The sequence below is a fragment of the Hemicordylus capensis genome, chromosome 4 (genome assembly GCF_027244095.1).
Source record: "Hemicordylus capensis ecotype Gifberg chromosome 4, rHemCap1.1.pri, whole genome shotgun sequence".
Taxonomy (NCBI): domain Eukaryota; kingdom Metazoa; phylum Chordata; class Lepidosauria; order Squamata; family Cordylidae; genus Hemicordylus; species Hemicordylus capensis.
The window spans coordinates 73,833,273-73,860,976 of record NC_069660.1 but is presented as its reverse complement, the minus strand read 5'-3'; the positions used below and the strand labels follow the sequence as shown (position 1 = coordinate 73,860,976).

The 27,704-nt window shown below is 43.5% G+C and overlaps 1 protein-coding gene across 3 annotated transcripts in view; it reads left to right on the top strand.

Moving 5' to 3' along the window:
- BLTP3A (bridge-like lipid transfer protein family member 3A) overlaps nt 1–27,704 on the top strand; it is a 101,111-nt gene that overhangs the window by 32,631 nt on the left and 40,776 nt on the right. For 2 of the 3 annotated variants that reach the window (XM_053246232.1, XM_053246230.1), the window contains exons 2-7: nt 4,863–5,025; nt 7,169–7,207; nt 17,674–17,765; nt 21,793–21,982; nt 22,836–22,976; nt 24,105–24,275. In XM_053246232.1, coding sequence (XP_053102207.1) covers nt 4,863–5,025; nt 7,169–7,207; nt 17,674–17,765; nt 21,793–21,982; nt 22,836–22,976; nt 24,105–24,275 — 796 coding nt within the window. The remainder of the gene's footprint in view (nt 1–4,862; nt 5,026–7,168; nt 7,208–17,673; nt 17,766–21,792; nt 21,983–22,835; nt 22,977–24,104; nt 24,276–27,704) is intronic. The other variant, XM_053246231.1, reaches the window with a different exon arrangement.

Genomic DNA, 27,704 nt, shown 5'->3' with positions numbered 1-27,704 from the left:
TACAAAATACAGCTGCTAGGTTATTAACTGCAACTAGTCATTGGGAACACAACTAACTGGTAACTGAAGAGCTCCGCTGGCTCCCAGTCAATTCAAAGTGCTGGTGCTTATAGTTGGAGCATCTGATCCTGTATCGAACTGCCCAGCACTGAAATAATCTGCAGAGATCCTCCTCTGGTGCCCCTGCCAGCTGAGTTGAGCTGGGTAGCTATTGGGGAAGGGGCCTTATTTATTGTAGTACCCCCTTTATAGAATTCTCTCCCCAAAGAGTCTTTCATTGCCCAACATTTATTTTTCCAGGCTTTTAACACTTTATGAGTTTTTAACAATTGACTGTTTTAATGCTGTCACTTTCTGCTGCTGTTTTTATTTGTTGTTGTTTTATTGTGCCTTTGTGAATTGCCCTGGTAATACTAGTATTGCCAGAGGTATATATAATTAATCTTTTAGGAGAGGAGAGCTGGTCTTGTGGTAGCAAGCATGACTTGTCCCATTAGCTAAGCAGGATCCACCCTGGTTGCATTTGAATGGGAGACTTGATGTGTTAGTACTGTAAGATATTCCCCTCAGGGGATGGAGCCGCTCTGGAAAGAGCAGAAAGTTCCCAGTTCCCCTGGCTTCTCCAAGATAGCGCTGAGATTCCTGCCTGCTACCTTGGAGGAGCTGCTGCCAGTCTGTGAAGACAATACTGAGCTAGATGGACCAATGGTCTGACTCAGTATATGGCAGCTTCCTATGTTCCTAATCCAAGCATAAAATGAGAACAGGCCACACCTACCTTTCATTCCAGAATTAGGAAAAAGCCATGTTTCCATCTAAGTAAAATCCTTCTCCAACAGCCAGCATATCTATTATCATGAGTCCCCCAGACTGTCTGGCCATTTCAGGTTGTTCTTCAAATAGTTACTCTAGATTTTGAGACTGAAATCGCTTTCCCTGTAATCTGTTTGCATAATTCCTCAGCAAACCTGCCCTTAAGCCAAAATTCTCATGAACTCCCCTTTTCTTGCTTCATTTGGCTACATCTTATGCCCTATAGTTGAGTACAAGAGGTTTGAGGCAACTTCACATGAAGGTGATAAATTAGGGGAAAGTGCAAAATATTTCTTTGCAGTGGCTATGTAGGAGACTGCTGGTAGCCAGCACACATACATGACTGGAAAGTGACTGGACAAGATCTTCCAGTATACAGGAAAACAGATTTGCAGTAGGGCCTGGGCATATTTATTCACAAATAAAAATGTAAATACAAGTAAATAGGAGTTACTCTTGAATAAGTTGGTTGGTGTACCAACTATACCCCTTGCTGGAGAAGGCTGATCTTGCCATAGTTGCACATATTTGTTGGTCACTTCCAGTGTTCCCTCTAAGGTGTGCACGCTTACACCTTTTTTATATCCACTAGATCCTGCTCATGCTGAATTAGGAAGGTCCCACTCTGAATTCACATGTGCACACACTGCTGTGATACTGCTGCCCAGAACAAAACTCATTCTGCACACAAAAGAAAAAAATTAGAACACTGGTCACCTCTCTATATACTGTAATTTGCTCTACATGGGCATGTGTCTGGAAAGTAACTGTAAACTCCAACAGGAGGCATAGCTATAACTGAACAAGGGTGGGGGACTATATACTGAACATGTTCCTGGGCCCATGAAGTAGGGGGCCTCCCCCCATCCCTGTGACTCGTTGGCAAGTTTCTGGCTTCCGGTTGGAATGTGGGGAGTGTGTGATATTAAGAGAAAGGGCATGACAAAAATGTTTTGTTTTTCACCATGTCCACATAGTTAGTTCTTCTGTAGCAGAAACACACGGAGAGTGGGGGCGGGAGGAAGAATAACTGTTGGGGCTTAGGGGCCCATCTTCACTTCTTTGTCCCAGGGCCTACTTCAACCTTGTTATTCCCCTGAACACCAACTTGTGCAAAATGTTGCAGTTAAACAGCTGATATGAGCCTTTCAGTCTGATCCCAAAGTGCTGCTATTATGCCAGTTCAGTTTCTGGGCTAATTCAAAGTGGTGATTCTTTGACCTAAATGGTTTTGGCCAGGATATTTGAAGGATTGTCACCATCCATGTGAAGCTGCCACACAATAGGAACATCAGGGTCCTTCTTCATGTCTGTTTATCATGTGAAGTATAGAGGGTGGAAATGCAGAATAGAGCTTTTTCCTCAGTGATAGCCGGATTGGGGAACTCTGTGTCAGGAGGTTCAGCTTATCTCCTCCTTGAGAGCTTTTGAGTGGCAGATTAAAATGATTTTTTTTAAAGCATACATGTGATGATGATGCCCTGTAAATTCTTTACTGTTGGTTATGCTATTGCTCTTACAGTATTGTGGTGCTGTTGATATTTTTGTTTTAATCCGTTTATTGTGCAGTTGTTTTTACTTTTTATGGAAACTAGTCCCATTTTGGGATGGAAGGTGCAAAACATTAATATTTTTACAGATCAGTAAAGTAAGTAATCCTAGGATTACAATGTGATGATTACAAAGGAACTTTAAACAAAGGGCTGAGTTTCAAGAGAGAAGTCTGAATAATAATCATATTTTAAAACCATATGCAATGTATGGGTTCAGCCCTATCATCTTCACTTTCCTGACACTTAATTTAATTAATTAATTAATTAATTAATTAATTAATCTATCTGTCTCCCACTTATTAAATTCCATTCCAGGTCATTCCAGTTTGTGTCAATTTCTCCTTAAATCCATTGCACTTTTCTCCAGTATTAGAATTATGTTTTGTCACCATGTAGTCTTACATACCTGATAGCTGAAAACAAGTCAGCAGGTAACTGAACTGAAAAAGAATTATATTTCCTGAGAGGAGGACATAATGGTTTAGAATAATTATGAACAAGAGAGAGTTTTAATGCTCAGGCAGGATGTTTTGCTGGCAGAGTGGTCTTGCTAATTGATTTTATTATATTGTTGATTTATGCAGTAGTTTTAATGTGCAAACTGTGTTACATTCATATTCACTCTCACTGCAACTCTGTGAGGTAGGACAGTGTAAGAAGAGTATGATGACTTTCAGGTCGTCATAATCCTCATTTTACAGATAGTGAATGGACTGAGACAGATTTGTCACAGACCAGCTATTAAGTTCATAGCTAGGATAAGATTCAAATCTCAAGTAATTTGTTCTGAAACAACGTCAAATCATGTATGATGATGTGTTTTTCCTCAAATGGCAATGCCTTTTAGGCAATCATCAAGTTCTCCTCCTTGTCACAGACAAGCGGTGTGACACATACTAGACCTCTGCACTGTTCTGTATATAGCAGAGGCCTCATCTAAATTGGAGATATCTCTAGGTTGCTGGGAAGAGGGCAGCAATGGGCTCTCAGCACAGTTTGTTACAGAATTTACACTAGTACCTGGCTCTCCTGGTATCTTACTGCCTGCTTCAGCTAAAAGGTTCTTGCACTTATCTTGACTGTTAATTATCTTTTGTGAGGCACCATTTTTATTTTTTTATATAGGAATGTAATATATTCACTTTTATCATAATGGTTTGGTGTCACACTAAAGCCTTGCATTTTCTTGCTCTGCATAATTAATTCAGACTGTGCTTTGGCTAAAAGTTAGTAATATTTGCACTAAAGTTAGATAACACTTAAAAATCTCTGCTCTTTCAATCCCAATTCTGTGGGGGATCATTCCCAATAACTGGCTAAGTTGGTGAGCTGCCCTGTACTTTGATTTGCAGTTTGGACAATTATAATTCCAACGTACAGTGTTTAGCACAAGCTGTTTAGTTTACTGAACAAGGTTATTCCTAGCTTGCTGTTTCTTGTCTGTCCCTAGAACACTGGGGACCTGGAAAGCCTTGCCTCCATTGACCTGTAAAGTTGGACAGATATTTCTTGGAGCAGATTTGGTATTTAAAGCTATCTTGTTCATTGATAGCTCAAGGGACTGTTTCAAGTTAGTGTCTATAGATGATTGATGGGTGGATGGATTGATTAAGTGCTGTCAAGTCTGTGTCGACTCTTAGCGACCACATAGATAGATTCTCTCCAGGATGATCTGTCTTCAACTTGGTCCTTAAGGTGTCTCAGTGGTGCATTCATTGCTGTCGTAGTTGAGTCCATCCACCTTGCTGCTGGTCATCCTCTTCTCTTGGTATAAATAGATTGAAGTGTTTCTGCCACTAATATGCAATGCTGTGCAAGTTGCTTATATGGATTCCCTGCTCCTTTGGTTTTTCCTTCCACCCACATCAGAATCTCCAACAATCCTAATGGAAGATAAATCTGAGACATCCAAGTCTAATGCAGAAAACCTTTATATAAAGGACTGCCTTTATCAGAGGACCCAGATAGTTGAGATTTACAGAAACCACCCAATTTACTCTGTCTTTTTTTGGGGGGGGTGGATGGATTATCATGGCCACTTCATTGCTGTTTTTTCTTCTTTCCTGTCTTGTTTGGTTACTACACTCAGTTATAGCTCTTTGAGGTTCATATGCAACTTGTAAGTACTATAGGCCCTCAGCAAGAAGTGATCCATTTTTGGGCTCCACCAGATGTATCCTGAAGCTTGTCTGGAAAGTAGGTCCTGGTGTGGGCCAAAGGCTGGTTACCATGAAGCTGAGAGCCACAAGGGCAAGACCACATGTGCTTTCACCCTTAGGCTCGTGTCAAGAGGCTTGCGCCCTTGGTTCCAGCAGTTCCAGTATACCTGCAGAGAAGGGAGGGCAGGAGCACACTCTCAGGATCTGGCCAGCTGAAAGCTCTTGCTTCTGATTACCTCCACCCGATTTAAATCCATATCTTCTGTATCCTAATTCAAGACTCTGTCCACTAATTCATACCAACATTCATCTATTTTCTTTTTTCTTTTGGCTACAGATTTACTAAAAACCTTTCCCCTGATAAAATCAACTTGAGCACACTGAAAGGGCAGGGGCAGCTGACCAACCTCGAATTGGATGAAGAAGTTTTGCAGAATGTTTTGGACTTGCCAACTTGGCTAGCTATTACTCGTGTCTTTTGTAATAAGGCTTCCATCAGGGTGAGTAAAAATCCCATGACTATCCCTGGCCTCCAAAATCCACCAGACCTGTTTACACTCAGCTTCCATTTCATGCTGTGTGAGGCTTTTTGATAAGAGGATCTCAATATCTTCTGTTTGCAGAAGCTTTTGTGAATGTGATACTGAAGATATTTCCTGTTCTGCCTCCTCCATCACCCACTAGTCTTACTTTCATGCTAAAAAAAGTAAAACTGTTATTGTAGGCCACTCTGGTTTCAGACACAAAGCACCCCATATGCTTGCTTGCTTGTTCATTCATACATACATTTATTATATTGGTACACTACTCCAAAATTCCATCTCTGGGTGGTTTACAGCAATATAAAACAAATTAAAACAGAAATTAAAACCTTAAAACAATTTAAAACCACAAGTCTAGTTAAAAAGCTTGGGTGAATAAATGTGTCTTCAGAGACTTTCTAAAAGTTGTCAGAGATGGAGTGGCTCTTATTTCAGCAGGGAGTGCATTCCTGAGTCTCGGTGTGGCAACAGAGAAGGTCCGTCCCATCCCCATGTAGCCTGCAGATGAACCTCTCTGGATTATCTCAATGGGCAATGGAATTCTTAGTGAAGATGATGTTCTCTTAAATAACCTGGACCTTAGCTGTTAGGGCTTTATAGGCACCTTCATTTTATTATGAGACCTGCTGCTGCAAAAACTGGCACAAAAACTGGATCAGAATCTCTGCACCAGATGCTGCAAAAATTACAAGCAGTCTGGTTAAATTCTGTTTTAAATTGGTTACTGGAATGCTATTAGCCCTCACATCTGAACATGTTCTGTTTAAGTGCATAAATTTCAGAGATTGTATTTAACAGTTGCCATTGCACATTTACATACAGAGCACAATGTTCTCTTGAAAATTTTGCCCCAGGCAAGCAGGAAATTGGTTTTTCAGTTGATGTAAGCGAGTAATCATTTAAGCTCCATTAGGATTAGGTACAGTGGCACAAACCTCATGCAAAATGGCTTAGGAGATCGTTCATGAAAAGTGCAGCTTTCATTTGACCTGTTCCTTCAGTATTGGCCCTCTCAGATCTGCTCCCTGCTGTATTTAATACTCAGAGTTGCTTCTGATGTTACTGCTTTTTCACATGAGTATCTGTACCCACAGCAGTTTTGGAAAAGTCTATAAATAAAAGTCTGTAAGGTCAAAAATGCCCATTTCCCTCCCAGTGGGAAGAATCTATCTGGGAGTAGGGCTTTTTGATATGTGTAAAATAGACTTACATGCTTTTACCCTCTCTAACATTACATTTTACATACTTTTTCCTATGGGTATTAATATCCATCTTGGTAAATTAACATGAGAAGCTGCTATTGCTAAAAAAAACCCCAAACCCTTAAGTAAACAACAAAGGACTGTTGTTCATTATATACCAAATAATATTTCTAATGTGTACCATGACTCAGAATTTGATCTGCATCAACGTTAGCAAATTTAGTTAGGAAAAATTAGCAACCCCTCCCTTTTGTAAGCAAACAAAGGATATGTATTGGATGTTTTAAAATGGGAATTTGCAACCTTTACCCTGCTAGTTTCTGCATTTCATTGTCCCTAGAAATGTTACCTCTGATCTCCAAAGTCTCAGAATTTCAGAATAATAATTTTAAAGGATAGTTGGAATTGCAGTCATCATAACAATGAATTAACCAACCTAATGGAATTCCAGGACTTGAATATTCCACCCCCAGCACAGCTTCACTCCAATAGCTGTTGTGGTGTCTATCTTGTGTTTCTCTTTTAGATTGTGAGCCTTTTGGGGACAGGGAACCATGTTATTTATATTTCTTTGTTTATATCTTTGTAAACCGCTTTGGGAACTTTTGTTGAAAAGCAGTGTACAGTATAAATATTAGTCGTATTTGAGTGTTTTACTCCCATTCCCTATGAAAGCTCAGGTCACAATAAATTAGCCAGTCTTTGTCCTTCAGCAAATCTCTTCACTTGTATGCAGAATAATTTTGTCCTCGATGAGCTTGTATTCCCATGGAGCTACTTTTACAGTCTCACTTTTCAGGGCAGGTGTTTGCTGGAACTGATCCCATTAGTGTCACCCTGAATATATTTATCCCTTGCAGCAGTTCGTGTTTATTTAACATCAGTTTTTCTTGTTACAGATCCAGTGGACAAAACTGAAGACGCACCCAATTTGTCTGGTAATGTTCTTGCTTATCTCCTCTCAGTTAGTAAGAATATGTGACTCTGACATTTGTTTCCAAAAAGAGACCAGTTTATTTTGAATGCTGTGTAATACCTTTGCTGTTGGTTAAATTGGTCCCAGCTTAGGGCTGTTTCCAGCAGCACAATTTTCTTTCTTAAGTATGCTCCTGTATAATTTCCTGTGATGAAAATTAAAGCATAGAATGGAAAGAATAATACTTTACCTATTTGCAAAATATACAAAATCTCCACCCTCCCCATTCCTTTATAATTTGATGTTACAATGTTATTTCTTGGAAGTGCATCTTGCTACCTGTTCCCATGATGACAATCTAGTGCTGGAAGGGCTCATGTCAGATAAAGGGTTGCTGAGCCATTTGGGACATCACTGGTTTACCTGCATCTAATATATGAATAGATACAAATATACAGTCTCCTTCACAGGAGTGGCTAGGAATGTGCATGGAACCGGTTTGGCGGCCCTTTATGGGCCTCTGAACTGGTTCAAATGACCAGCGATTCCGCCAGCTCGAAGGCGGGGGATTGTCTTTAAGGGCGGGGGAGGGTGCACTCATCCCTCCATTCGCATCTCCCCCGCCAGCACTCGGTTTTTTGAAAGGGTTTTGCCCCATCGTGTTTTGCCCCATCGGGGCAACAGCATACCTCCTTGCTGCCCCATTTCCTCCTTGACAGGAAGTACCTGGAGGTACCTGACGTGCCTGTGAGCAACACGCACAGGCATGTCGGGTACCTCCAGGTGTTTCCGGTCAAGGGGACAATGGGACAGCAATGAGGTATGCTGTTGCCCCGATGGACTTTCAAAAAACTGAGCGCCGGTGGGGGAAAAGCGGAGGGAGGGATAAGTGCACCCTCCCCCACCCTTAAAGACAACCCTCCCCCCACCGCCTTCAAACGTCCTCTGCCCGGTTCCGTGCATATCACTAGGAGTGGCTTTTATGAATATCTGAGTGAATGAAATTGTGACGGGGATAAGGGCTTGGTGGATTCTTTAAGGTCCTATGAGACATACATTTTTGCTAGCCACACCTGACATAAAAATATCTGTTTGCCTTCTTTGTTATGGTCTAGGTCTCTGATGGTTTTGATTGTTCTTTTGTAGTCAGTAACTAGTTGGCCCGAGTCCTAGCCCGCTTTTTGGAGATTTTGACAGTAGCACTTCTGGTGATTTTCATCTGCCCTTAGTATAACTAATATATGATAAATGCTAATTCTTACATGGAATAGTCTGTCGTGTATGAATTGTGTAACATGCTTTACATTTGCCCTGAATCTGATGATGATACTTATCTTTGAAGTAGACCTACACATCATCTCAGCAAACCTGTAAATATAAATGTGGGATGGGATGAGGTACTTAACCTTTCTTATGCTGATGCTCGTCATCAGATGGCCTTGCCCCAAAGCTATCTTACCCCTCTCAAAACTTATTTCCCCCCTCTCCAGTTTAGGAGCTGAGCTAGGGGATTCCTTTTTTTAATTAAAAGAATGACTTTGTAGAGCAGAGAAGAACTGATGGACAAAGGGAGGGTCAAGCACCCCCTGCTGTCCAATGATCTCAGCTGCAAATGTCCCCTGCCCCTGCATGAATGTCATCAGAAAACACAGGGTTAGAAACCCTAATGTCTACCTTATATCTGGCTTGCAGATCTACCTTTATTGCAAATCCTCTCCTCCTCAAGCCATCTAACACCAAGTGTCCTCTAAGGGACAAGCAACAGAGGCAGGCAGGCAAAGATATCGGACACATGTTCTTGCTGGACTGTCCACACCCCCAAAGTCTCATAACTGTCCTGTGAGGAAGGACTTCTCCTGCTATTGTTGATTTTTAATGTTTTTACATGCTCTTGTGTTAAAAAAAAAATCATTAAAAAAAAACCCATTTATATTCCGCTCTTCCTCCAAGGAGCCCAGGGTGGCATACATAATTAAGTTTCGCCTCACAACAACCCTGTAAAGTAGGTTAGGCTGAGAGAGAAGTGACTGGCCCAGAGTCACTCAGCAAGCATCATGGTTGAATGGGGATTTGGACATGGGTCTCCCCGGTCCTAGTCCAGCACTCTAACCACTACACCACACTGGCTCACCTTGTGAGAATGGTATTCTCACAATGGTATTCTGGATACCTGACGGATCACCTGCTCCCAAAGGTTGCTGCACACTTGATGAGGTCATCTGGAGGGGCTCTGCTGCAGGTGCTGACAATGAGGGAGGCTCGGCTGTTGTGCAAGCGGGACAGAGCTTTCTCTGTTGTTGCTCACAGACTCTGGAATGCTCTCCCAGTGGCCATCCGCTCTTCAGTCTCCATGACAGTTTTTAGAAAGCAAGTGAAATCTTGGCTTTTCCCATGGTATAGGGAGGTCATCCTCAATGTGATGTGTTTATCAGCCTCTGCATGCTCCGAGACAGGACCAATCAAATTTCAGGCAGGCTAGTAGCTAGGTTAGGTAGCTGTCACTCAATCCCTGGTTCTGATCCTGTCTTGTTCTGAGCTGTTGTTCTACTTGCTGTTTGCAGGTAATTCAGGCTAGTTCTTTCCTTTATTGTTCTAATTTGAATTTACTAAAGTTAGTTATAAGTTTATTCGGTCATTGACCAGCAAATTAAAGTGATTTTTAATTTACTAATTGGTGAGGTAAAAAATTGTGTTTTATCTTTTATTTTCTTGAAAAATGGCGCTATTGATCACAATTAGGCAGGCTATCCATGTGGGTGACATGCTGAAAGTTTCCCATCTCCTCAGTCCCCAAGGGACCCTGTTTGGTTTCTCCTCAGCGCGACCACACACCTGGCACACTGACTGAAGGGGCTGGGGCTTCTAACCATGTGATTGTTACCCTCTTTTTCTGCTAAGCTGCACCAAAAAAAGTGGCAAGAACAACCAAAAGTCTGAAAGGAGCAGAGGGGGCTAGAAAGAAAAGGAAGGCTAAATGTGCCTCAAGAGGGGGTTGGGGTCCCCTGAGCAATCTGATGCAAACTTGGGCAGTTTGCAAGCAGAAGCCTTCCCAATTCCCGCCAAAAGCTCCCGCCGAAGCTCTGTCGGCCATTTTGAATATGGCTTGATCTGGAATTTTGCCTGTCAGCTGTGCTGCGGCTGCCTGCTTGAATGGCCTAATTCTACACGCATTGTCACTACAGCTGAAGTTGAAGTGTGATTGGCCAAGGCCAAAAGGGCTATTAAGGATGTGGCTTGGGAAACTGGTACCGCCACTGTCTCAGGCCAGAATCAGGAGGTATTTCCATCAACTGCAGTAGCTGCTGCTACTGTGCCTTTTCCTGCTCTCTTTAAGGGCATCATCCTGGCTGAATGGGGTGCACCGGTTGCTTCCAAACCTGTTCTGGCTTTCCCAAAAACACTTTATAACCTGCCTAATGATATTATGTTTCTATTAGCAGCACCTCTGGTTGATGTTCCTGCGGCTTAGCTCGTGTCAGGAGAGCTGATGAATGAATAAGGGGATGAACAACAGAGGTCACCAAAGGACAATAAAGCAGACCATCTGCTCAGAAAAGGTCATGATACGTCTGCTACTGTCATCAGGGTAGCTGCCACAAACCCTATTTTTGTGAGAGCATCTATTCTTTGGGCTAAGGAGTTGATCTAATACATCTCTCCAGAGAATGTAAAATTGTGCCAGGGTGTCAACAAGTTAGCTAAGGCAGCCGCTCTCATGGCTGATTTGGGTCTGGATTGTATCCAGCATGCCTCATGGGCGATGGCATCTAGAGTGGCAGTGCGCAGGGGGTTGTGGTTAAAGAATTGGCATGTTGATACTAAATCAAAGGTTACCTTGGCTGCTACTCCCTGAGGGGGGTGCGAAGGGGCAAACTATTTGGAGAAACTTTAGGGCCGGTATTGGTCGAAACTAAAGATAAAAAGAAGGCCATGCTAGCTGGATGCAGAGAATTTCGTAGGTGCTTTGGGGGAACACTTCCTACCAGTCTTCCTTTTGTCCCTACATAGCTTTCAACCAGGCTCCAGCCAACCAATTCAGGGACAGCTTTAGGGACAATTGAACACCGACCTTCAAGCCAGCCTGGCGACAGCCCTGGAGCAATCGAGGTAGAGGTGCTTCCAGAAACCAGCAAGGCAGACATTTTTCTTCTTCTTCAGCCCAGGCAACTGTAAGCAATGACCCAATCCCAGTTTGGGGCACGCTTCTCCTTTTCTCAGAGGCCTGGGTGAACAGTACCACCGATCGCTGGGTGCTGCAGACTCTACGGGAGGGGTATTCAATAGATTTTGTTTCTCCTCCCCCTGATTTTCACCTAATAGCTCCCATATCCAAGGTCAGATCCAAAAGAGTTTGATAGATCAGGCCATTCAACATTTGTTGGACATTCAGTTTCAGGCCATAGAGCCAGTTCCACTGACCACATCCTGTTCAGACGTCTAATTCTTTGCTCTTTCTGGTGCCAAAGAAGGAAGGGTCCTGGTGAGCGAAATGGCTCAAAAGGTATGTGAGGAAAAGGTCGTTCTGTATGGAATCCCTCAGGTCAATCAAGGGTGCAATCCAGCCAAGGGATGTCTTGGCATCAATCAACTTGCCAAAAGCTTACCTACCTGTGCCTATTCACCCCTCCTTTCCTTGCTTCCTGAGGTTTTTTTTACAACCGTCAGCAGTACCAATACCGGGCTCTGCCCTTCAGGTTTTCATCAGTGCCTCAAGTTTTTACAAAGTTGATGGTAGCAGTGATTGCCCATGTCCATCTCCAGGGCATTCCCACCCATTTCTTGACGGTCTGTTGTTTCTCTCATCTTCCCAACAACAAGCCTCCAGAAATGTGCAGCAGACAGTCCAGATACTCAAGGAGCGGGGCTTCATCATCAGCTTTCTGAAGAGCCATTTACGTCCATCACAGCGCCTCCAACACTATTCGACACACAGGTGGCTACTGTCTCCTTTCCATTTGAATGCCGGCAGAACATTGTCGCCTCAATCATTCCCCTGTTGTCCAGACTCAGAGGGGATCTAATGACTCTGGCTCAGCTCATGGGGTTGATGATAGCTTGTTTGGAGTGTACCCCTTGGGTGAGGTGGCACTCCAGACCATTTCAGTGGACCATCCTGCCTTTTCAGTTGGCCATCATGGAAAAGAGGCACCTGATGGTGCAACTCTCTCGCAAGGTCAAGGAATCCCTCCTTTGGTGGTTCTCTCCAGCCATGGAGGAGGGCCTTCCCCTCAAAAATCCACGCAAGGTGGTGGTCACTACCGACACAAGCCTCTCCAACTGGGGAGCCCATTACTTGGAGCTGAAGGCAATTTATCTGGCCTTGCTGCAATTTCAAGACCTACTTCTGGGAACGCATGTCCTGATAAGGACCAACAATATGATGGCCAAGTCCCACGTCAACCATCAAGGGGGCACAAGATCATGGGCCTTTATGAGACAGACCAACCTATTATTATTATTATTATTATTATTATTATTATTATTATTATTATTAATTCAATTTCTATACTGCCCTTCCAAAATGGCTCAGGGCAGTTTACACAGAGAAATAATATATAAATAAGATGGATCCCTGTCCCCAAAGGGCTCACAGTCTAAAAAGAAACATCAGATAGACACCAGCAACAGTCACTGGAGGTACTGTGCTGGGGTGGATAGGGCCAGTTACTCTCCCCCTGCTAAATAAAGAATCACCGCATTAAAAGGTGCCTCTTTGCCAAGTTAGCAGGGGTAACCTACTCTTCACTTGAGTGGAGGTTCATCTTCGTTCGGTGTCGGCAGAGCACCTAAGCAGTTCAGCAAATCTGCAGGCAGATTGGCTGAGTCAACAATGGATAGATCCCACAGAATGGCCTCTGAATCTGGAAGTCTTTGTTCAAATTGTGATGGGCCTTCCCGAACAGGACCTGTTCTCATCTCTGAGCAACACTCAATTTCCCAGGTTTTTTGTGAGGTTCCAGTGCTACCAAGTGGAACAGATAGATGCTCTCACGTCACCATGGCTGCCTGGGCTTCTTTGCACGAGCCTTAGGTCTGTCTTCGGGAAGCTTCTGTCAGAAAGGTAAGAAATCATCCTGGTGGCACCTTACTGGCCACATCGTCCTTGGTTTTTGGACCTTCTGTCCCTGTCTCTTCATCCTCCGTGGCACCTTCCCCTCCGAGTAGATATATTATCACAGGGTCCCCTGTTCCATTCAGATCCGGAGTGGTTACACCTACATGTGTGGAGGTTGAGTGCGGGTCGCTAGCAGATAGAGGATATTCATGGCTAGAACACAATTCTTGCCTCAAGGAGGTCTTCTACCTCTCATATTTACCAAGCTACCTGGTCAGGTGACAGTAGCTGGGGGTGAAAATATCAAATCTAGCCTTCTTTGGCAGGAATTTTGAAAGTTCTGGGGTTCCTCCAGTCAGGCCTTCGTCCAAACACCTTGAAGCACCAGACTTCAGTCTTGTCCTCGGTTCTGGACATTTCAATTCCAGGCTCCTCAGAGAGCTACCAACATCACTCCTCCACCTGTGCATAGGTTCCCATCTTGGGACCTGAACAAAATGTTATATGCCCTCACTAGGACTTCCTTTGAGCCTCTCTGCTTGATTTCACTGAAGCTGTTACCCTTCAAGGTCCTCTTCCTCGTGGCAATTACATCTGCTAGGAGAGTGTACGAGCTGGCTGCTTTGTCTGTGCAAAAGGACTCTGTAGTTCTAAAACTGGATCCAACCTTTATGCCAAAAATTAATTCAGTTTTTCATAGGGGTCAGGGATTAGTTTTGCCATCATTTTGTCCAAAACCTTCTCATCCAAAGGAGGAGGTCTGGCACACCCTAGATGTGTGAAGGGCACTCAGAGTATATATAAAATGTACCAAATGTTTTCGTTGAAAAGCTTCCCTGTTTGTGTCTTTCCAGCCTTCTTCCATGGGGTCTAAGGTTTCCAAGGTTTCGCTGGGCCAGTGGATTAGAGTGGCAGTTGCCCTTGCTTACGAATCCCTGCACTTGTCTGTTCCTCCGGGGATCACAGCCCATTCCACTAGAAGTGCTAGCACTTCAGCTGCTTTTTCAGCATCTGCACCATTAGATGAAATTTGCAAGGTGGTCACTTGGGCTTCATTGTCGCCATTTGTGAAACCTTATAAGATTTCATCTTCTCATGCGGCTCTAGCGACTGTTGGACGGACTGTTCTACAGCAGGTGGTTTAACCATCCACTCCCCCCCCCCATTGTTTTTGCTGGGTTACGTCCCATCAAGTTGAGGATGCCCTCCCTATACCATGGAAAAAGAAACATTGGTAGACTTACCATGAAGGATTCTTTTTCAAGGTATAGGGAAGTCATCCGGCCCACACGCAGATGGGGGGGCTTATTATGCATATGTTTCAGTCCTCTTGAACCGTGTTTCAGGGAGATGGGTTGACTCCCAGGGTTACAGTTTACCTATCCCTTTACTGCTACTGTTCTGGCTCATTTTTATCTGTTTCTGTTTCTGTTCTCTAAGCTTTACTATGCTAGACATTACTGGTACTGGGGATTAAGTGACGGCTACCTAATCTAGCTACTAGCCTACCTGAAATTTGATTGGTCCTGTCTTGGAGCATGCTGAGGCTGATAAACCCATCACGTTGAGGATGACCTCCCTATACCTTGAAAAAGAACCCTTCAAGTTAAGTCTACCAAAGTTTCTTTTTGCCCAGACTTGTATATGATTGTTCTTATTGCTGCTGCTTTGTATGGTTATATTGCGCTTGTTTTAATTGTTTAATCAGAGTTGTATTTTTATTTTCTAGCTGATATTTTAATTGTGTAATTTTTGTAGTCTTGTTTTAACTTTTGTGTGACCCTTGAGAATGTTTTAAAGAAAGGCAGTATAGGAATGTAACAAACAAACAAATAAACAAACAAATAAATAAATATTATTAAAAGTGCAATACAAGGGTAGCATCCTCAGTGGTGATTGTGGAATGACTTTTTTGTGGTTGTTGCTCAGCAAATTGTGCTACCACTAGTGGAAGAGGAACTGCCTTAAATGTATGTTGTGGAAGGAGTTCCTCCTTCGCACATACTGTGTGCCATGGCTCTCTGGGTTCTTTCAGATATTAACCTATAGAAGCATGGCCTCAAAGACTTGCTTCTGGGTCACATGGAGTGTTTCCAGGGGTGGGAGAGAGCAACAAAAATTGCTCCCTTGAGTGGGCACATGCTGCCTTACTGGGAAGTCATCAGCAATGCGTGTGAAGCACCAGTCCTTCAGTAGTCAGGATGTCAGCCTTGGTAAGGAAAATTTTATATAAGGCAAGTTGCCCCTGAAGAAGGATGGAGAAGCTCTTATTTTGACAGGGAGTGTATTCCAAAGCCCTGGGGCAGCCACAGAGAAGGCCCCGCCCTGAGTTGTCACCAGACAAGCTGGTGGCAACCATAACCAGACCTCCCCAGACTATCTTAATAGGCAGCAGGGTTCATGACAAAGGAGGTGCTCTATTTACTCTAGACCTAAGCCTTTCAGGGCTTTATCAATAATAACCAGCACTTTGTATTTTGCTCGGAAGCATATCGGCAGCCCAGTGCAATTATTTAAAAATCAGTGTTAGATAGTTCCTTCAGGTTGTCCCAGAGAGCCCTGGCTGCCACATTCTGTACCAGTTGTAGTTTCTGGACTAGGTACAAAGGCAGCCCCACATAGAGTGCATTGCAGTAGTCAAGTCTAGAGGTCATCAGCATAGGGGTTTTTATTTATTTGTTTATTTATTTGTTTATTTATTTGTTTATTTATTTGTTTATTTATTTGTTTATTTATTTTTATACCATCCTTTGAAAAATGGCTCAGGGCAGTTTACACAGAGGAATGAATGAATGAATGAATGAATGAATAAATGAATAAATAAAATCCCTGTCCCCAAAGGGCTCACAATCTGAAAAGAAACCTAAGATAGACACCAGCAACAGTCACTGGAGTTACTGTGCTGGGGTTGGATAGGGCCATTCCCCTCCTAAAACCCCCTACTGTGCTGGGGGTTTTAAGGTCATTCCCCTCCTGAAATGGTCATAGCTGATGTATCAGCTGAAGCTGATAAAAAGCTCTCCTGGCCACTACCTCAACCTGAGAAACCAGAGAGAGTTTTGGAGCACTCCCAACCTACATACCTGATCTTTTAGGGGGAGTGTAACCCCATCCAGAAGAGGCAGATCTAAACCATCTCTCGGGTCCTGACTCCTCACAATCGGTGCCTGTGGATTCAACTTCAGTTTGTTATCCTTCACCTAGTCCATTAATGCCTCCAGGCAGGCATTTAGGAAAGTTATGCCATTTCCTTATGGAAGTGATAGGGAGAAGTAAATTTGGGTGTCATCAGCATATTGACAACACCCTGCACCAAATCTCTTGATGATCTCTCCCAGCGGCTTCATGTAGATGTTAAAAAGTATTGGAGACAGTATGGAGCCTTGTGGAACTCCATACAGTAACTCCATACAGTAACTCTCACTTTGCAGAGCAACTGTCTCCAAGTGACACCATCTGGAATATACCCGAGGTAGGAATGGAACCACTGTAAAACAGTGCCACCCAATCCCAGCTCCCTCAGGCGACCCAGAAGGAGACCCTGATTGATGGTATTGAAAGCCGCTGAGAGATCCAAAAGGATCAGCAGAGTCACACTCCCTCTGTCAATACCTAATTGGAGATCATCCATCAGGCCGACCAAGGAAGTCTCAACTCCATAGCCTGACTGAAAGCCAGTTTGAAATGGGTCTAGATAATCAGTTTCCTCCAGGACTGGAGCTGAGCAGTCACCCCGCTCTCAATCACCTTGCCCAACCATGGTAGATTAGAGACGGGCCTATAGTTGTTTCCCTCTGAGGGGTCCAATATAGGTTTTTTTTAAGTATAACCTAATGATATCCCCCTTAAGACAATAAGGCATCCTACCCTCCCTCAGAAGCATTTATGATGTTTACCAGAACCTCTCTGATAATCTGACTGTTGGATAAAATAAGCCAAGTTGGGCAAGGGTCAAGAGAGCAGGTGGTAGGACTCACCGTTCGAAATAGCTTGTCCACATCTTCAGGAATTACAAACTGAAAGTGATCCAGTCTGACCACAAAAGAGGCGTTGTTGAACACCTCATGTTGCTCTAATTGTAGAATCCAGTTCGGCAAGAATATGAGAAATGTTGTCCTTTGTACTTGATAAGCCAAAGGCATGCCTGACAATCATTGTACCTATAATTGCTAAATTCTGAAATGAATAGTGAGTTTTGGAATGTGTGACAGTATGGAACATGGAATCTTGACCTGGCTTGTGCTTTTGGAAATAGTGTTTAACCTGAAAGATCTCCGGAGAGTGCATTCCCTGGGAAGGATCAAGAGACTACCAACTATGCTAGGAACTAATCCTGCTAATCAGAAAGGCCCTAGGTTTCTTAAACCCATGGCTGCTAAGACAGCTAATGAGCATTTCCTCCTTCATGTTTGTCTCCCTTACTGTGTTCACAGTATTTGGATAAAGTGGAAGTGGAGATGCGGACCTGTGAAGAGCCCCGGCCACCCAATGGACAGTCTCCCATCGCTCTTGCTTCAGGACAAAGGTTAATATTGCATGTAACCAACATTTGTCATTGTGGTATTGGGCATTACTTCAGCTTTCCCAATTTAGATTATGTTGGGTCTGACTTCAAGGCGCAAGTTTTCTGCTTTGGGGTTCTTAATGAAAACGGGCCTTGTATTTTTAGAATCAAAATCAAGATAAACTCCATTTTTGTATGTCATTGATGTAGCAGTGGCCATCCTGTTTCCCTGACAGGCTATGAGAGTCAATAGCAGCGACATCTCTAGGGCCAAACTATATGCAATGCTTAGTTGTGTGTAGTTCATCCTGCTGTAGTTTTCTTTTGCAAAATGCAGCCATGAAGGCTAGTTATCTCGTCACAAGTAAGCAGTCTGTTTTTACCTTGTATAGGGAAAATCTAAACTTAATTTTGCTGCAATTCATTCTTCATTAACCTAGTTGGTTAGCTACCTCTCTCAGTCTAGGGACATACTGACTTGTTTCCTGGAAGCCATGCTGCTTTTGTAGGTATAGATCACATAAATGTGGTGAAACAGATGAGAAGGAAAAGACCCCATAGGTTTGAGATTTGCCCATTTTATATAAATGTTGAGCTGGCAATCTGAGACTGCTTTCATCATGTCTCTGACAGGATAGGTAACCCGGTGAATGTGCATAGTTTAACAGATGGCCAATTGTGTTAACTTTATACAGCATATTGTATGGGGTGGCTAGGCTTTGTGGTAATTAGCCTTCAGAAGGGCTTTAGGCATTTTATACCTAGGCTAGAAGTCTTGTAGTAACTTAATTGGTTAAACAATAAATATTTGATTGACCTAGGCCAGAAGTGAGAGACCTGGAAGCTTCTGTGGTGAACGGTTAACACAATTTTTACTGCTGGTCACTTAGAAAAGAAGAATTACACACTTAGCATATTTTTCTAGCATGAGACAATATTTGAAGAGCTGGTGCTTAATGTTCAAAAAGAACCCTATCACAGGATGTGATGTACTCCAGAAGAGGGGTTTGGAAAGTTCTTTCCTTGAAATATTAATTAGCAGTTGCTGGGAAAATGCAATCTAGGGAGGAAAAAAGAGCCTTGGGACTTGAATAGAAATAAAGGGGTGGAAAATAAGATCCCGTGACAATCCACCTGGTCTGATATCCAGATATGACATAGGAAATGGGATATGGCATGTGATCTCATACATTATGAGAATAATGTGACTCTTTACTCAGTAAAGCATGTGACTCTTTGCTCAGTTAGCAGAGTCACTGGTTGGCCACCCCTGCTTTAGGACAAAGCCGACACGCTATGTTTTGTAAGCAATGAGTAAGAGGTACCAGCTTGGAGGACAGAGAATAAACTTAGCAAGATGAATCTAGATGGTTTGAATTGCCACATCAGAGCAAACGCTGACAAAGATAACTATTCTTATTCACAAGTAAATTAAAGGGATAGTTTCTTATATAGTAGTCAGTATTCAAAGAGACTTGTCCAACTGCTGCTTCCTATGTAGCATGTGACATAGTTCAATTGCTGTAGCTATCTGGAGCTAACTTATCTTCAGGCACTTTGGGTGTCATGAGCCTTGTTTGCATACTATCTCTGTTCAGGGCATGCATTGGTCTGGATTATGTGAGTCATTATTTACATGATTGATTTGTAGAAGATCCTACCTTAGCATCCAGGTTAAATATTATGACCTTTTGGTCCTTTTCAACTTGAGTATTTTACAACTACTCTGTTGGTAGCATGTGAATATTATGTTCAATATCTTATCGATGTGGACATTCTTGATGCTTCAGAGAAAATATGAATTGTTCACCTCAGTATGTTACTATTGAGGCATGAGATCATAATCACTTACACATGTTTCAAGCACTATTAAAGTTCATTAATATGTTCTAATATGCTGAGCTTAATTCAGTTTGTATTATGGGAGAAATCTAATAGGTACTGAGTTCCTTGATGCTGAAAAAGAGCTCGAACTTGAGCCCTAGAGGGTCACTTCCAGCTTATGTATGTGGTGGATTTATGCTACTTAGCATAAATTTGCCATGTATCAGTGTCATGGGCTGCATTCATAAGAACATTAGAAGAGCTCTGCTGGATCAGATCAAAAGCCTATCAGCATTCTTTTACTCATAGTAGCCAAACAGATGCCTCTGTGAAGCCCATAAGCAGGAGATAAAGGCAATCCCCCTTTCATGCCATTGCTCCTCAGCAACTAGTTTTCAGAGACAAATTGTCTTTCAACCTGGAGGTGGCATATAGCTTTACAACTAGCAGCCACTGATAAATTTGTCTTCCATGAATTTGACAAATTTATAAAAGACAATAGCTACTAGTCATGATGGCTACATGCAACCTCCATAAGAACAGCCCTGCGGAATCAGGCCCAAGGCCCATCTAGTCCAGCATCCTATTTTCACACACTGGCCCACCAGATGCCTCTGAGAAGCCCACAGACAAGAGGTGAGGACGTGCCCTGTCTCCTGCTGTTACACCCCTGCAACTGGTATTTAAAGGCATCTTGCCTGAGGCTGGAGGTGGCCAGTAGCCAACAGACTAGTAGTCACTGATAGATCTTTCCTCCATGGATTTGTCTAAGCCCCTTTTTAAAGCCATCTAAGCTAGTGGCCATCACCATATTCTGTAGTAGAGAATTCCATAAATTAATTATGTGCTGTGTGAAAAAGTACTTCCTTTTGTTGGCCTTCAGTTTCCTGGCCTTCAGTTTTATGGGATGACCCCTGGTTCTAGTGTTGTGAGATAGGAAGAAAAATTTCACTCTGTCCACTGTCGCTACTCCATGCATCATTTTAAATACCTCTATAATGTTTTCCCATAGTTGCTTCTTTTCCAAACTAAAAAGCCTCAGATGCTGTAGCCTTGCCTCATAAGGAAGGTGCTCCAGGTCCCTGATAATCTTGGTTGACCTCTTCTGCACCTTTTCCAGTTCTACAATGTCTGTCTTAAGATACGGTGACCAGTTCTGCACACAGTACTCCAAATGTGGCTGCATCATAGATTTGTATAAGGGCATTATAATACTTGCATTTTTATTTTCAAACCACTTCCTAATGATCCCTAGCATGGATCATTTGCCTTTTTCGCAGCTGTCAAGCACTGAGTCAACACTTTCAACGAGCTGTCCACCACAACATCAAGTTTTCTCTCCTGGTCGGTCACGTACAGCACAGACCCCATCACTGTATATGTGAAGTTGGGTGTTGTTGTTTTTTTGCCTCAACATGCATCATTTTATATTTGCTTACATTGAACCATATTTGCCATTTTGCCGCCCACTCATCCAGTATGGAGGGATCCTTCTGGAGCTCCTCACAATCTCTTGGATTTCACTACCCTAAATAGTTTAGTGTCATCTGCAGATTTGGCCACTTCACTGGTTACCCCAACGTCCAGATCATTTATGAACAAGTGAAAGAGCACTGGTCCCAGTACAGATCCCTGGGGAAACCCACTTCTTACTTCCCTCCATTGTGAAAACTCTCCATTTATAACTAACCTCTGTTGCCTTGAACCTTCCAGGTTCAAAGGAAATATGTATGGCATTTTAAAAGCATCCAAGTTAGGGACTATCATCACATCTTGTGTCAGATAATTCCATAAATTAATTATGTAATGTGTGAAGAAGTATTTCCTTTAGTCTGTTCTAAATCTCTTGCCATTTAGTTTCATTGGATGATCCTGGGTTGAGAGAGAGAAAGAGAAACTTCTCTCTGTTCATTTCCCTCACCATGCATAATGTCATAAGCCTCAGTGTGCTTAGTTGCTTTTCTTCTGAACTAAGGAGCCCCAAATATTGTGATATTTCTTTGTAGAGAAGGTGCTCCAGTCCCCAGTCACTTTTGGTTGCCCTCTTCTGCATCTTTTTCATTTCTTCCTTTTTGAGATATGGCAACCAGAACTGTACACAGTATCCCATATGTGGCAGCGACATAGATTTGTATAAGGACATTATAATGTTAGCAGTTTAAGTTTCATAAGCAGCCTGAGGTAAAGCTTCATTCTGTACTAAAAGCCATTTCCTTCCCTACAGTGAATATGGTTTTGCTGAGAAAGTAGTGGAGGGTATGTTTATTGTCGTCAATTCTATCACCATCAAGATCCACTCCAAAGCCTTCCACGCTTCTTTTGAACTGTGGCAGCTTCAAGGATACAGTGTCAACCCCAACTGGCAGCAAAGTGACCTGCGCTTTACTCGTATTACTGATTCACACAGGGGAGAGGTAAGACTGTAAGCAGGTGACCTTCTATTTGAGATCTCTGCTGCAGACTCACAGTGATTTGATGACCTGAGCTCTTGACTAAAAGGTTTGAACATCCCTGGGTTACATAAACTGTGAATATTACCTGGTGAACACTTCCCTACTACTCTTCTGCAGTGATAGTAACTATTTTTCAAGCAGGGGCCACTTGGTGAAAAACCTTCAGTGTGAGAGCCATTTCCCACTATGCTGACCTCTGCACAATACTGTGCTTTTCTCAGTGCAGGGAGGGCCATTTAAGAGAGATGGGGTCCTCTCTTAAGAGCTCTGGGGAAAGTGCTGGGAAGGCCAACACTTGCCAGCATTCTTTGCATACCTTCCAAGATGGCGCAGGAGCTCAAGAGGGCTCTGTTTCCCTTAAAGGAGCCTCACCAGTGCTGGGAGCACTGCATAGTGGGAATGGCTGTCTCTGCATGCTGCCAGGGGGACTGTGCAAGCATTCAACTTTACCTGAAACTTTTTACAGGCCCAATAAACAATTAGTCAGGGGGCCACTCTTAGGGTTGATGGGAGCCACCACTCCCCCCCCCCCGATCCTTACAATGAAGAACATTGCTCTAATGTTTCTTTTGCTGGAACTGAAGTTTCTGTTAGCCAGGGCTGTAATGCTGATGTTTGCCATATATCCTTTTGAAGCAAGATGGGGTGTTTGGAATTTTGAGTTCTTTCTCCTAGAATCTAAAGTTTCAGTATTGCTTCCTATTTCAGTAAACTGTTTCGTGATCTGTAGTCTACTATAAATATATTGTATCTATCTCCAGAAGCTTACCATCTCCTGTTTATATGTTTCTGCATCTCTCTTACTACTGGGAAGGTTTTAACCTTTAAAGAACTCACCTGGCAGACTCTTCGGATAGAGGCAGATGCTACAGATAATGGAGATCAAGATCCCATCACCACACCTCTGAGACTTATTACCAACCAGGGCAGGATCCAAATATCTCTTAAGAGAAAGGTGAGCATATTATCTGCTGGGCAGTGTGTTGGGATGGAATACCCAGGATGCGTGACTTGGGGTCAGCTAAAATAGCCAGGAGGACATTGGCTGCAATTGAACAATGAGGGAACAAATGCCCTGAGCCCATGAAGAGGTGGGGGGGCCCACTGATTGGGAAATAGACAGCTGTTTGCTTTCCCGACTCAGTGGCAGGAGCTGATGGCTCCTGATCAGAGTGTGGGGAGTGTATGATACTATTTGCAGAAGAGAAAGAGAATGCCAAGAATGTTTTGTTTTTCATGAAGTCCATATAGTTCTTCTGCAGCAAAGGTGGAGGGGAGAGAAGAAGAAGGCAGGCAGCCCAGGGGCTCATCTTCACTTGTCCCAGGATCCACCCAACACCCACCCGCCCCGCCATTTATGTCTTGCAGAGGAAGGAAGATAAAATGCCAACATACTTCTCTTCCCTTTTTTATAGAACAACACAGGAACATAGGAAGCTGTCTTATACAGAATCAAACTATTGGTATTGTCTACACTGACTGACAGCAGCTCCAAGGTGTTAGGCAGGAATCTTTCCCAGTCCTACCTGGAGATGTCGAGGATTAAACCTGCGGCCTTCTGCATGCAAAGGAGATGTTCTACCACTGAGCAATGGCCCCATCCTCTAAGGGGGGGATATTTTACAGCAAGCAGTATTCACATATAGTGACTCATCTAAATGCAAACCAAGACAAACTCTGCTTAGCAAGGGGGCAATTCATGCTTGCTACTGCAAGACCAAGCATTCTCTGCCCCAAGAAAAAGACAGGAGGAGAGATTTGAAAGTCGGAAGGAATTTTGTGTGTAATTTTAATAGAAAATGAGAAAGGGGAGGGTGCACCATTTACCAGAAACAGCTTCTGGTAGCAAAATGTGGTGGGTTGACACTGAATAAACTAAGTTATGAACTCTGAGCATGGGGAGATTAAAGCCTCAACAGATATCTTGGAATTTAACAAACAGCTGGAGAAGTTATTCCAGTTTTGTTTGCATATGCTTTCTGCCAAAGCCCATTTAATACTGTAATTCTTAACCGCAGTGGGAGTGGATGGTTTTGACCTGAATGATTGTGCTAAACTTTCTTGGTTTGTTTATTTGAGAAAGACAAAGGATTGCAATGTGGTTGCATCCAAGCTGATGTTTCTCCTTGATGATCTGCTGTGGGTGCTGACTGACTCTCAGCTGAAGGCAATGATGAAGTATGCAGAGTCCTTGAGTGAAGCCATGGAGAAGTCAGCCCAGCAGAGGAAATGTTTGGCTCCTGAACCTGTCCTGGTAAGCTCTTCTCACTTACACATGTTGTGATGGTGCTGAGTAATGGCAACTTGGAAAAACAATGAAGAAGTCTATGCTAGATATAATCTTCTCTGTCTTGGTTGGATTGCTACCCTTTGATTTTCATGTGGAGGCTGCTGCAGATTTTTTTGCCTTACAGTACTGAAGTGGGTGTCAGCCCATAGCATTCTTGAGTAGCTGCCAGGGCCCAAACATTGGGTGGGGGCACCTTTTGATGCCTGCCCAGCTTCTTCCTTCAAAGAACTGGGCTCAGCCATCAATTGATGGCTGCTGAGTGGATTGGCTGAGGTCACCCTTTCCTTACCATGATGACAGGTGCAGGAGAAAAATAGAAACCATTGCCACACCTGCTAGCAAGATAAAAACAACAAATATTTATATACCGCTTTTCAACAAAAGTTTCCAAAGCGGTTTACATAGAGAAATAATAAATAAACAAACAAGATGGCTGCCTGTCCCCAAAGGACTCACAATCTAAAAAGAAACACAAGACAGACACCAGCAACAATCACTGGAGGTACTGTGCTGGGGTTGGATAGGGCAAGTTGCTCTCCCTCTGGCAAATAAAGAGAATCATCACGTTAAAAAGGTGCCTCTTTGCCCACTTAGCAGGGGCAAAGATTAGAGTTTTCCCACCAAGGTGGGAAAAGTGCACTGGAGGATGCCTTGCCAAGGGCTGACTCAAACCTGGAAACATATAAAATAGATAGGCTGCTCATTGGACAGTGTTAGCATCTCTTTTTAGAATTGTGCTTTTACTCTACTCTTTTAACCTTCAAGTTGCGCCTTTTCACGTAATCTTTAATGTAGTATCCTTCCTCTGCTTTAATACATTGCTCTCCCCTTTACTTTCTCTCTTTTCTTGTTTCAATTAATGATTAAATTATCTTTTAAAATTTTATTAACTACAGATCAAGCTAACATATGCACTCTTTTATTCATATGCTAAAATTGAACTTTCTGTGGTATCTTTCAAATTGATTTTCTACAAATTGTTCCACAGATGTAAGGCTCAGTAACTGCAAGGAGATGGAGAGTATCATGTGAACAGAAGATGTTTGCTCAGATGGAAAGTGCTTCAAAGAAAGTAGCTCTGTATTCAGACTGTTGAAACTGGAAGTGGTAGACATTCATTTGAATAATAATGGCCAACATTCTCATGATCGCTGCACTGATGCTATGAGGGAGAGGCAATTTTCACTGACCTCCCTTTCCCTCTGAAGCCCACTGTGCCTCCCAAAAACATGTCACTGAGGATTGCACAACCCTCAGGGGAAAATTTTCAGAAGCACAGTGGGCTTCAGGAGGAAGGGGAGATGAAAGTGAAAATCACACCTGCTCCACAGTGCCAGTGCCACATTTGTCTGGATGTCCATTAATATGCATATGTCTGTCATCTATAAGAATACCATCTCTCTTACCAGGGTCCCTGTCAGGGAATTGGCCTATATTGAATGTGTGTACCTAAATCTAAGGACCAAGGATAGACTGGGACTTCTGTTGGTGTACCATAGGAACATAGGAAGCTGCCATATATTGAGTTAGACCATTGGTCTGTCTAGCTCAGTATTGTCTTCACAGACTGGCAGCTGCTTCTCCAAGGCTGCAGGCAGGAATTTCTCTCAGCCCTTTATTGGAGAAGCCAGGGATGGAATTTGAAACCTTCTGCTCTTCCCAGAGTGGCTCCATCCCCTGAGGGGACTATCTTACAGTGCTCACACTTGTAGTCTCTCATTCATATGCAACCAGGGTGGATCCTGTGTAGCTAAAGGGACAAGTCGTGCTTGCTACCAATCACCCCGGTGCCCAACAGAGTCCCTAACTAAGCAGATGGACCTGGTTGTAGAGTTGACACTGGAATTGCCCCAATTGTTGGTGATGGGTGACTTAAATGTTAATTTTGAGACTGGGTTCTTCGGAGTGGCTTAGGAGTTCATAGCCACCATAATGACTATGGACCTATCCCAGTTGGTTTCTGGACCAACCCATGATGCTGTTCACACACTCAATTTGGTCTTTTGCTCCGATCAGGGTGGTGTTCTGTGGGAGGGGCCTTCTGTAATCTCCCCATTGTCATGGACAATCATCACCTGGTTAAGGTAGGACTTGCAACCACAACCCACCTCTGCAGGGGTGAAGGGCTTATTAGGTTGGTCTGCCTGAGGAGGTTATTGGATCCAATAGGGTTCCAAGAAGACTTGGAAAGGTTTAGAGTTGGCTCTGCTAGTGATTCTGTTGATGTTCCTTTTTGCCTGCGTTGCTTCTGCAAATTCCGTCCAGTGGAGTTTACTAGGGTCATGAGATGGCTAATATGTCCCTTTCCCCTTGGAACCATCAGTCATTCACTGTGATGTATTCAATGACTTTTTGTGCAGATAAAATACATCTTATTCGGGCTGAGCTGAATTCCACAGTTACAGCATTGTCTATTGTGGAAATGTCTAGGAACTCCTTATAGGATTAGATTGGATTATTTTCAGTTTGTGACTCCTGAGGATGTGGACAAACTGCTTCGGACTGTGTATCCTACAACCTATTCTCTTGACCCTTGCCCAACTTGGCTTGTTTCATCTGGCAATCATATTATCAGAGAAGGTCTGGTAAATATAACAAATGCTTCTTTGAGTGAGGCCAGGATGCCTCCTTGTCTTAAGGAGGCTATTAAAGACCTTATTTGATGAAACCTGTTTTGGATCCCTTGGAGGCAGCTAAATATGGACCCATTTCTAATCTCCCATGGTTGGGCAAAGTGATTAAGTGAGTGTTAACTTCCCAGCTTCAGGCAGTTTTGGATGATATAGGAGACCACCCCGCCACTGCCCCTGTCCTGTCCTGTCCCACCCCGCCGCCCCCTGCCCCCACTGCTGCTTCTTATCTTAGCCTTTGGCTCCAGGGGGTGGGGGGTGATCGAGCGAGACCAGCACAGCGGCGTGGTGGCAGCAGGCCTCTCCATTCTGGCCAAACAGCACACCTGCACAGTTCAACTATTAACCTCACATGTCTGAGGCATCCATAGTCGAACGGCTCAGGCTCACCATTCAGTCAGAGAGGAGAGGCCTGGCACTGCGCAGGTCAAGATAAGTAGCGGCGGCAAGGCAGGAGTGGCGGTGGGGCAGGGGCGGCAGTGGGGAGGTGTTGGCTGCCCCGCCCCTTGCTTCTGACGTCATATGCAGGGGGCATGGCTTGGGGCATGCACACGCTTTGCGCGCACAATGGGAACCCCTGACCTGGGTTTTGTGTTCTGGCCCCCAATGGTCTTGTTACTCCCCTGAACAGAAGGAGTGTGACTCTGTAGAGCCTTTTGGATTGTTTGGCAGCTATCAGTACCATCGGCCATAGTATCCTTCTGGATCGCCTGTGAAGGGTTGGATTGGGTTGCATTATTTAATAGTGGTTCCATTCCTAACT